Raw genomic sequence first — 11,166 nt, 5'->3', positions numbered from 1 at the left:
AAAAGTTCTGGAACTGGATACTGTGTACATTAAAATAAATTTTAGGGGCACGTGGGTGGCTCAGTCGGTTAAGCATCTGCCTTTGGCTCAGGTCATGATCTCATTGTCCTGGGATGGAGCCAAGCATGGGGCTCGCTTCTCAGCAGGGAGCCTGCTTCTCCCTCTCCCTCTATCCCTCCCTCTCTGTCTCTCTCCCAGCTCTTTCTCTCTCTCTCAAATAAATAAATAAAATCTTTAAAAATAAATAAATTAGGGGCGCCTGGGTGGCTCAGTCGTTAAGCGCCTGCCTTCGGCTCGGGTCGTGATCCCAGGGTCCTGGGATCGAGCCCCGCATCGGGCTCCCTGCTCGGCGGGAAGCCTGCTTCTCCCTCTCCCACTCCCCCTGTTTGTGTTCCCTCTCTCGCTGTGTCTCTCTCCATCAAATGAATAAAATCTTTAAAAAATAAATAAATAAATATAAATATAAATAAATAAATTAAATGGTAAACTTTATCTTATGTGTTTTTACCACTTTTTTTTTTTTTTTTTTAGTGTAAAGAAGACAAAAACCACACCACAGGTCAAGAGAGACAGTCCCTGGAAGAAAGGAAAGAGCTTCTTCCTGCTTTTTGTCACAGGGCCCCCACATTTTCATTGTGCTCTGGGCCCCACAAATTACGTAGCCGGCTCTGACGAGAAGCTTCCAGGCTCAGACCTGCCCTGACAGGGAAGCGTGGTCACCACCGCCCAGGAGCTGGGTCCATGAGCATCTCTCTCTTGACGAGTTGGGACAACATCGGAATTCAAGACGCATACCCGGGGCTTCCCTGCTTCTCTGCAACCCAATTCCTCAGCTTCCCAGCTGTGCATGTAGTAAAGAATTAGCCTGAAGCAAAGATTGGTCCGGCCTTTGCCCGGCTCCTCCGGCAGAACCCCTGAGCTCTTGGAATGTCCTGCCTGGTAAGAGTGCCCTGGTTTACCTGGGGGCCTTGGGCCACAGCAGATAGGCACTGGATCAGTCCGACCCCTGGAGGGGCTAGAATCTGAACAACTTAAGTCACCATGCAGTCGCTGCACGTCTTTGCGACACCGGGGCTGCCTTAGCAAAGCTGTACAGGCTAGGTGGCTTAAAACAATAGGAGTTGTTCTTCAGGTCCTTCTATTGTAATTCTTTTTTTTTTTTAATTTTATTTATTTATTCATGAGAGACCGAGAGAGAGTGAGAGAGAGGCAGAGGGAGAAGCAGGCTCCCAAGGAGCAGGGAGCCCGATGCGGGACTCGATCCCAGGACCCTGAGATCACGACCTGAGCCGAAGGCAGACGCTTAACCATCTGAGCCACCCAGGCGCCCTCTTCAGGTCCTTCTAGTGAATCATCGAACCTCAGGGTGGTCGTGGGGACCCCAGAACAGACTGTCTCCCTCCTCCGGGGCGGGGGCAGGAAGCCAGGGGGAGGCGGTGCCAGACCGGGGCTCGGCGCGCCCCCTGGTGGCCCCGCGGCGTCAGCTCGCAGCGAGCCCCCTGCAGAGCCTGCCTCCGCCGGGAAGTTGCTGACCAGGAAGATTGCTGAGTCCCCAAATGGGACAAGCCCAGTCCGAGACCGCACACAGAAAGCTTCAGTTCCTTTGCATCTGTAACCGGTTCCCCACTTAACTCCTCAACCACTTGTCCCTCAAACAGGAGGCGACTTGTCACTTTTAACTAAAAGTGTACCACAGGGACACCACACAGCATCAGCAGAGCACGTCCCCAACCCGTGGCGTGTGGATCCAAGGGCATTGTGTTCCCTGCCCATCCCTCCAGTGACCATTGCGACTATATGGTCCACAACCAGACCTGGGCCCCGTGGACAGAAGCCCTGAAGCCCCCCCCCCCCCGCCCCGGGGGGAGGCTCTGTGGATCAGGGACACCGGGACCTCTGTCTCCAACTCCGTCACTCTTGGTTTGAGTCAGTTTTTTGATTTCTGCAAAATTGCAAGATGGGCCCCTCAAACTTCCCTTCTTTCAAATCAAGTAAGCAGTTCGTTGCTTTTCCAGTAGATGAGCAGAAAGAATGAGGGGAAGGGGTGAGCCACCGGCAGGATTCCAGGGACCCAGGATCACATAGCATTGACACATTGTGGGTGCTGAGGACCGAAGAGTCACCCAATGCCAGGCAGCGTCCAGGGGAAAAGAAGAGCCCTAATTCTTTCTCTTCTCTAGGAGACATCACTGCCTCTGGGTCTCCTTGGCCTGACAACCGGGGTCCAGTTGCCTGGATACAGAGGCCACCCTTCCTGGGAGAAAGAGGAGGGTAGAGAGCCTCCTGGGACTCACGAGGAATAACATCCGTGTGTGTGTGTGTGTGTGTGTGTGTGTGTGTCAGTCTTGCTAAGCTAATATTGAGAGAGACCATGTGTATCTTGGGTACCATATTAGGGATTTGGATCATTATTTCCGGAGCAACAGGAGCCCCACTGAAGTGTTTAAAAGCAGAAAAATTGTGCTTCTAACAGTGAAAATATGAAGTAGTCCTGCAGAGCCTGCCCACTCATTAGGGAAGACTCAGTAGTAGCTGCCCCCAGCCTCTGGCTCGTTCTGCACATGAGACTCATTTCTTCCAGTCTTGGAAGGGGTACCTCCACACCTGAACATGCCTGTCAGGCTGAGCTGGGCTGGGGAGAGCCGAATCCTGAGCCCCGCACAGCCCTTGAACCCTGGAGTCCCGGAGCTGCCCCAGGTGGGGTCAGGGCATGAAGGTGAATTCACCTGTTGAGCTCAGGTCCATCAGCTAAGGACCTGCAGGTGCAGGGTCAGCACGTGACTTCCCCAGGCATCCCTGGGGGTGTGAATGCATCACCCCAGTCTCTGCTTCTGTGGTCACATGGTCTCTCCTCCCTCCTCTCTGGTGGTGTCTGTCTTCTGTCTCTGATAAGGACACTTGCCATTGCATTTAGAGCCCATATCTGTGTTTTTTGCAAATATAGTCACATTCATAGGCTCCCAGGTGCTAGTTAGGACATGGGTGTATCTTTTGGGGGGCCATTATTCAACCCACTACCGACCCCAAAGACTAAAACCATCAAGGGTGAACAAGAATTAAATTCACTCCTCCAGCACAGAACTGCAAGCATCAGACAAAAACAAGTGGGGGGTGAGGGGAATGTGAAGTAACTGCCCCATGGGCATGGAGTGATGGGAATGTTCTGGAACTAGATAGAGGTGGTGGTTGCACAACACTGTGAATATACTAAATGCCAGTGAATTGTTCGCTTTAAAATGGCCAATTTTATACTATGTGAATTCACTTTAATAAAATGAAATTCAGACCTGGTAAGGAGAGACTTTATTAGGATTATGGCAAGGTGGAGGAGGGCTCAGGCTGAGAATGACCAAAGTTCCGGATTCCAGGGAGTCGGGGGGAACAACTCAATCTAGGTTTGGTTAACAAACATTTTGCTCTGATGGATCAATGGGGACAAAACAGTTCAGCTAATCATTTATGAGCCCCCTAACCCCCCTTTTTGGGGGGTGGGGAATTTGAAGGGTCTGTGTGTGGCACTGTCTTGGGTAAACAACGGGGCCATCCATGGGTCTTCTCTGAGTCATGAGGAAGGGTGCTTCTTTCCAGTAAACCCATTCCTGAAATGGAAATGTCTAGGAAGGATTTCTTAACCGTTGCTGTTTTCCAGACACACAAGGCTCAGGTAAATTTCAGCATTGTCCCAAGTAAATTTCAGCATTGTCCCAGCATTGTTTTGCTGCTCAGTGGAAAAAGGAAAAATCTGCCTCAGAGAAGCTCTAAGGACTGGTCAGCCCCCACATGGAATTTCAGCCCCAATTCACAACACTTGGGTGGCCCAAAGTCTCAAGATTTGAATTTAAGTGGAAATAAATCCCAATACAGCAGTTCTCAACCTTTTTGGTCTCAGGACCCCTTTACACTTTAAAGAAATATCAGCAACCCCAAAGAACTTTCGTTTGCGTGGCTTGTACCTATCCATATTTACAATTTTAGCAATTAAAATCGCAAAACTTTTATTATTTTTTTAAGATTTTATTTATTTATTTGAGAGAGAATGAGAGAGAGCATGAGAGGGGGGAGAGTCAGAGGGAGAAGCAGACTCCCTGCTCAGCAGGGAGCCCGACGCGGGACTCGATCCGGGGACTCCAGGATCATGACCTGAGCCAAAGGCAGTCACTTAACCAACTGAGCCACCCAGGCGCCCTAAAATCGCAAAACTTTTAAATCACAGGAATTCACAAGCACATATTCTGTTAGCTGTCAGAGTAATGATGCCATCACACATCACATAACCTCAGGAAAACTCCAGATTGGGGGGGGGTTGGTGGCAAATAACATTTTAGTAGTATTATGAAAATAGTTTTGTTTTTTTAAAAGATATTTTTTATTTATTTGACAGAGAGATAGAGAGCACAAGTAGGCAGAGTGACAGGCAGAGGGAAAGGGAGAAGCAGGCTCCCCACTGAGCAGGGAGCCCGATGCGGGGCTCGATTCCAGGACCCTGGGACCATGACCTGAGCCGAAGGCAGCTGCTTAACCGACTGAGCCACCCAGGCGCCCCATATTATGAAAATAGTTTTAACCTTGCAAATCGGGAAAAAGTCTTGGCGACCCCGAGGCTTCCAAACAACACCGCTGGTCTAGAAGCCCCTGAATTCCTGACCCTTGCTTGCTGAGCCTTCCAGTTTTATTTCATTGACCATAGTCCCTAAAGTTGATTTTTCCCCTCTTTTTATGGTAATAGGACCACGTAGGCTCTGGCTGAGAAAATGGCCGCCCATCTGGAGACTACATTTCCCAGGCTGCCTTGCAGGTAAGTGTTACCTGCCTTGCAGGTAAGTGTGCAGAAACGATGTGTAGATCTCCCAGCTCAAGTCCTTAAAAGGAGGCGGCTTGCTCTCCGATGGTATCTCTGGCCCGTTTCCTGCTTGCTGTAATGAGGTCGCGGTGGTGGTGGCTTCGCTTCCGAGTTGAAGACACACCTTAGAATATCGGTTTCCAAGGCGTGGTCCCCAGACTAGCAGCGACGGAGTCACCTGGGAGTTCGCGAGAAAGGCAAATTCTCCGGCCCATCCAAGACTTGCTGAATCAGAAACACAGGGGTTTGGGGCCCAGCAATCTGTTTCAAAAAACCCTTCGGGAGATTCTGATAGACACCCAATTTTGAGGACCACTGAGCTGGGAGCAGCAAGAGAGAAGCACCTGGGTCCATGAGTGACCTCAGGAGACCAGCTTGGGTTTTTACTTGAGAAAATCGATCTCCTGTCTTCTTAAAGCCTCTGTTATTTGGTCATTGGTAAATCAAATCAATATCTTAATCAACAATATATTTAAGTACACCCCTTGATTCTTTTTTTTTTTTTTTAAGATTTTTATTTTTAAGTAGTTTCTACACCCAACATGGGGCTCATACTCACAACCCCCAGATCAAGAATCACCTGCTCTGGGTGCCTGGGTGGCTCAGTTGGTTAAGCAACTGCCTTCGGCTCAGGTCATGATCCTGGAGTCCCAGGATGGAGTCCCGCATCGGGCTCCCTGCTCAGCAAGGAGTCTGCTTCTCCCTCTGACCCTCCTCCCTCTCATGCTTTCTGTCTCTCATTCTCTCTCTCGCAAATAAATAAAATCTTAAAAAAATGGGCGCCTGGGTGGCTCAGATGGTTAAGCGTCTGCCTTCGGCTCAGGTCATGATCCTGGAGTCCCTGGATCGAGTCCCCCATCGGGCTCCCTGCTCAGCAAGGGGTCTGCTTCTCCCTCTGCCCTCTTCCTTCTCGTGCTCTCTGTCTCTCATTCTCTCTCTCTCAAATAAATAAATAAAATCTTAAAAAAAAAAAAAAAATCACCTGCTCTGCTGACTGAACCAGCCAGGTGCTTTTGATTCTTTTTTGAATTAAGAATTTTAGGGGTGCCTGGCTGGCTCAGTCAGAAGAGCCCACGACTCTTGATCTCAGGGTTGTAAGTTCAAGCCCCATGTTGGGTGTAGAGATTAAATAAAAACTTAAAAAAATTAGGGGCCCCTCGGTGGCTAGGTCTGTTGAGTGACTGACTCTTGATTTTGGCTCAGGTCATGATCTCGGGTGGCGAGATAGAGCTCTGCACTGGGATCCACACTCAGCATGGAGTCGCCTTGAGATTCTCTCTCTCCCTCTGCCCTTCCCCCCCAAATGATAAATAAAATATATTTTTAAAATTTTTTTTAAAAAGAATTTTAAGGGCGCCTGGGTAGCTCAGTCAGTCAAGCGTTCAACTTTGGCTCAGGTCATGATCTCAGCTCGTAGTCTGCTTGTCCCTCTCCCTCTGCCCCTCTCCCCTTTGTGTGCTTGCACAAATCTTTAAAAAATAAAGATTTTATTTATTTGTCAGAGAGAGAGAGAGAGAGAGGGCACAAGCAGGGGGAGCTGCAGGCAGAGGGAGAAGCAGGCTCCCCGCTGAGCAAGGAGCCAGATGCGGGACTCGATCCCAGGACCCTGGGATCATGACCTTAGCCGAAGGCAGACGTTTAACCAACTGAGCCACCCAGATGTCCCAATAAATTAAAAAAAAAAAAAAAAGAATTTTAGGCATATATTTCACACCCATCAGGATGGCTACTATTAAAAAACACACAGAAAATAACAAGTGTTGGCAAGGATGTGAAGAAATTGGGAACTTTGTGTACCGTTGGTGGGAACATACAATGGTACATCTGCTGCGGAAAGTTAGGCACTTCCCAGGAAAATTAAAAATAGAAAAATATGATCCAGCAATTCCACTTCTGGATAAAGCTTGAGGACTTAGAACAGCATCTCATATAAGTGGAATCACGCACTATCTTTTTGTGACTGGCTTATTTCACTTAGCATAACGTCCTCAAGATTTATCCATGTTGGGGCCCCTAGGTGGCTCAGTCATTAAGCGTCTGCTTTTGGCTCAGGTCATGATCCCGGGGTCCTGGGATCGAGCCCCGCATCGGGCTCCCTGCTCCATGGGAAGCCTGCTTCTCCCTCCCCCACTCCCCCTGCTTGTGTTCCCTCTCTCACTGTGTCTCTCTGTCAAATAAATAAATTTTTTTTAAAAATCTTAAAAAAAAAAATTTATCCATGTTGTAGCAACTATCAGAGTTTTACTTCCTTTTTAAGACTGAATTATATTCCACTACATGTCTGTACTCAGCCTCCCTTGCAGCTAGAAATGCCAATGTAGGGGCGCCTGGGTGGCTCAGTTAAGCAACTGCCTTCGGCTCAGGTCATGATCCTGGAGTCCCGGGATCGAGTCCCGCATCCGGCTCCCTGCTCAGCGGGGAGTCTGCTTCTCCCTCTGACCCTCCCCCCTCTCATGTACTCACTCTCTCTCTCTCAAATAAATAAAATCTTTAAAAAAAAAAAAAAGAAATGCCAATGTAGCATAGCTCTAGACAACCAGATATAGGCAGAAATCTACCAGGCTAAGAAAGTTTTGACCTCCTGCCTCAAATTCATACACGATGCCCAGAGCTGTGGCCTCCATCTTGTGACTATGTGGAAAAAAAATCAAGAGAATCAAAGAGACCTCAGCAACAGCAGTCTATGAACCTCTGAACAAAGTCAGCAGGCTCCCCTCCCCCCCATCTAGATGTATATGAGAAAAATTAAATTATGTGTATGCTGATGATCAGGTCTGCTGTTCATTGCAGCCCAAAGCATTTATAACTGCTACACTGGGCCAAGTTACATAATCTGTCTCCCCGGCCAGAACGTAGGTTCCATGGTGGCAGAGAACATGACTTTGTTCACATTGTGTGCCCAGCCCTTCCCATCCCAGTTAGTGGCTGGCAGAGACTGCACAGATGGAATGCGTGCTTGAGGTTCTTCATCCAAAATCTAACCGTACCAGGGCGCCTAGGTGGCTCAGGTGGTTAAGCATCTGCCTTTGGCTCAGGTCATGATCCCAGGGTCCTGGGATCGAGCCCCACATCGGGGTCCTGGCTCAGCAGGGAGTCTGCTTCTCCCTCTCCCTCTGCTTCTCCCACTGCTCATGCTCTCTCTCTATATATATCTCTGTGTCTCAAATGAATAAATAAAATTTGAAAAAAAACAAAAAAAATCTAACAGTACCATCCTCTTGTGTTCACCGAAATAACCGCACAAAGGGCTTAAAATAGCACTTCACACATAGTAAGCCCTCAACAAATAGATGTAGGGGATCATCTCCTTCGTGACTTCCAGGCCATATTCTCACTGACCTCCCAACTTCCCCTGGGAGGCATTCATCAGACAGCTGGCTCCTTGGCAGGGGTGCCCCAGGACTCTGGCTGCAGCGTCCGGACCCTTTTGAGTGTGGTCCTTTTTGGTGTTTGCAGCAAGAACCACGAGGAGCTGGCCCCTTTGGCTACTCTTTCTTTTGCTGGCTATATAAGTAATAAATGGTCTGGATCTGGGGCGCCTGGGCAGGCGCCCAACTGACTGAACCACCCAGGCGCCCCTAACCCCTAAAATCTTTAGGGGCGCCTGGGTGGCTCAGTTGGTTAAGCGACTGCCTTCGGCTCAGGTCATGATCCTGGAGTCCCGGGATCGAGTCCCACATCGGGGGCTCTGCTCAGTGGGGAGTCTGCTTCTCCCTCTGACCCCCCTCCCCTCTCATGCTCTCTCTCTCGCTCACTCTTTCTCTCAAATAAATAAATAAAATCTTAAAAAAAAAAAAAGGTCTGGATCTAAAAGTGGGTCTTATGTCTTTATTAGTTCAATCATCCCATCTGGACTTTGGCCATGTGCCAAAAGCTTAACTAGAAGTATTATCTGTTCTGTCTACTGTTAGTATCGTCTTTGGCCTGAGACTGCCCTCTCCCCAATTTCTCCTCTCCAAGACAAAGACACACAGACCAGGGGAAATTCTTCATTTTATTTCTGCTCACAAATCACCAAAAGGATCAGTCCCTGCAGCCCCTCCCCAAACACCTCCACAAACACTGATTTCCTCCCAGAGCTAAAATGAACACCCAGTCACCAATTATGGCCATCCCCCACCCCGCCCATTCCCCCCGTCTACCTGCATATTCATCTGCTCTGTGAACTTGGCCGCCTTTTGGCTTCCCACCCAAATACACTTCCCCAAGGTCACTTGGCTTGCTTTTTGCTTATATCGTTAGTAGGGTGCCGTTCCTGAAACCCTCCCTGCCTCACGTCCCCAGCTCGCTCTCCCGTCCTCAGTTGCACATTCATTCTGCATAGCTTCCTGGCCTCACTTCCCCGTCTGAGAGGCCAGGTTTGCAAGCTCTCCCCTGCTCCCCGAATTCCCTGCGGGCTCCAGGCCCTCAGCTGTTAGGTGAGGAGTGTAGATGTTGACTAAGGCCAAACACTCCATGATTCTGGGGAGGGAGAAGGGGAGCAGATTCAGAAATGGACAGGAGAGGAGACAAAGATAAAAGGAGACGGGGAGAAGGGGAGAGAGACAGACAGGGGGATGATGGAGGGACCCTCCCACCTCAGCCGCAGAAAGAGAAGTGAGTTGGAGCTGAAGACCAGTGCCCCCTATGGCCCAAAGCCCCTGCCCCTCTAGCTGTTCCGGGTCCTCTGGCTTCGAGCCTTATACACCTCGATGAGCAAATCCTTGACATATTGGATCTCACGCTCCACCGACTCAGCCCTCTCCCTCAACTCCCGGTTGCGTGCCTCCAGCCCCTGGCACTCGCCCTCCAGGGCCTCGCCCTCTGCCCGCTTCCTCTGGCGGTACCTCAGAGCTGCTGACTTGTTCTGGTCTCTCTTCTTTTGCTTGCGGTCCCCTCGGGTGGTGGCAGGATTGGGGTAGGGGGCCGGGCGAGAGGGTGGAGGGGGAGGAGGAGGGGGCTGCTGTGGTGGGGGCAAGGGCGCCAACGCTGAATCTCCCTGCCCGGCCTCGCTGCGGCAGTAGATGGCCAGCAAGTCAAGGGTATCCAGGGCAGGGGGCTGGGGGAGGTCAAAGGTGGGGAGGGGGAGTGGGAGGGGGAGGGAGGGTGCTGAGGGTGGGGGCTGCGGTGGTGGGGAGGATGGTGGGAGGAGTGGAGCATCAAGGAAGAAGTCTTCCATCTGTTCCAGCTCCTTCTTGAGGAGAGAGGCCATGGCTTCCAGGTCAGGTGGGGGTGGGGAAGGTGGGGGGAGGGCACCTGGGGGCAAGGGGGGTTCCAGGGGCAGGAGGGCTGTAACGTCCACCCGCTCAGTCATCCAGTCAGAGAAGCCGTCACCTGGAGGATTGGAGGAGGGACATAAATGTCATTGAGTTCCTGGTCTTCCACCCAACCTGGTGCTTGTTCACACCTGCTTCATTCATGCCATTCATTGAGTGACACCACCAAGCAGACAATCAATCAACCGACCAATCAATGAATCATCAGGCTACTCAACAAATCAACAAACCAGCCAACAAACAAACATCTAACCAACCAATCAACTACCCAGTCAACCAACTTAACCACCAGTTGGCCAATCAAGGAACTGAAGGAATCAGTCAACCAACCAGTCAACACCTTAACCAACCAGTCAATGAACCAGTCAACCAACCAAATGACCCAAACAACAAAAATCAACCAGACATTTCTTCAACCATTCCAACATCCGCTTTACTGATTACCCTATGTCTGTAGTTTCTGATTTACTCTCTATTCTTAAAAGGCAAACTAGATCACACACACAACACAGCCTGTTTCATCTTTAATTCATTAATTATTGAGAACCCACTGTGTGCCAAACATTTGGGATACACTAATGAATAAAATAACTTCTGCCCCAGGGCTCTTGGGGATGCTGTTTCCTATACCTGAAAAGCTCTTCCCTTGGGTCTTTTCATGGCTTATTCCTTCCCAGCCTTTAGGTCTCAGCCAAAATGTTACCTATGTGTTTCCTGGCTACCCTCTCTAAACTAGGGCTGTTTTCATTTTTCAGCTCAGCTACTAAGTGTTTCCCACTTATCCCAACCCATCATCACCTAATTTGTCTTTTGGCTGCCTCCCCAATAGAGTGTGAGTTCCAGGAGGGCAGGGATTATGTCCGTCTCGTCTCAGCTGTATCTGCCAGCACCTAAAGCAGCCCCTCATGCATTGCAGGTACTCAGTAAATGTTTATTGAATGAATCATTGAATTCTCCCCTGCCCCCATGGCCCAGCTCAGCCCACCTCCATTCCCCACCTGGCCCTTACCTGCCAGGGGCTCTCCTCCCCCTGGGAGCCCGCCCTCCAGGGCTCCCCCAAGGATTTCATAG

At 49.9% G+C, this 11,166-nt stretch overlaps 1 protein-coding gene across 1 annotated transcript in view; it reads right to left on the bottom strand.

The window, feature by feature from the left end:
• Positions 1 to 8,821: 8,821 nt before the first annotated feature.
• The window catches only part of ATF5 (activating transcription factor 5), a 4,106-nt gene continuing 1,761 nt past the window's right edge, over positions 8,822 to 11,166 (bottom strand). Inside the window, exons 2-3 of the mRNA XM_034987107.1 lie at positions 11,105 to 11,166; positions 8,822 to 10,153 (exon numbers count right to left, since the gene is read on the bottom strand). The exon at positions 11,105 to 11,166 is cut by the window's right edge and continues 226 nt beyond it. Coding sequence (XP_034842998.1) covers positions 9,489 to 10,153; positions 11,105 to 11,166 — 727 coding nt within the window. The 3' untranslated portion in view covers positions 8,822 to 9,488. The remainder of the gene's footprint in view (positions 10,154 to 11,104) is intronic.

This window comes from Mirounga leonina, unplaced genomic scaffold, assembly GCF_011800145.1.
Source record: "Mirounga leonina isolate KUSES-001 unplaced genomic scaffold, KU_Mleo_1.0 Mir_376, whole genome shotgun sequence".
NCBI classification, from domain to species: domain Eukaryota; kingdom Metazoa; phylum Chordata; class Mammalia; order Carnivora; family Phocidae; genus Mirounga; species Mirounga leonina.
Note: the sequence above shows the minus strand (reverse complement) of the source record. Positions and strands in the feature narration are given on the sequence as shown.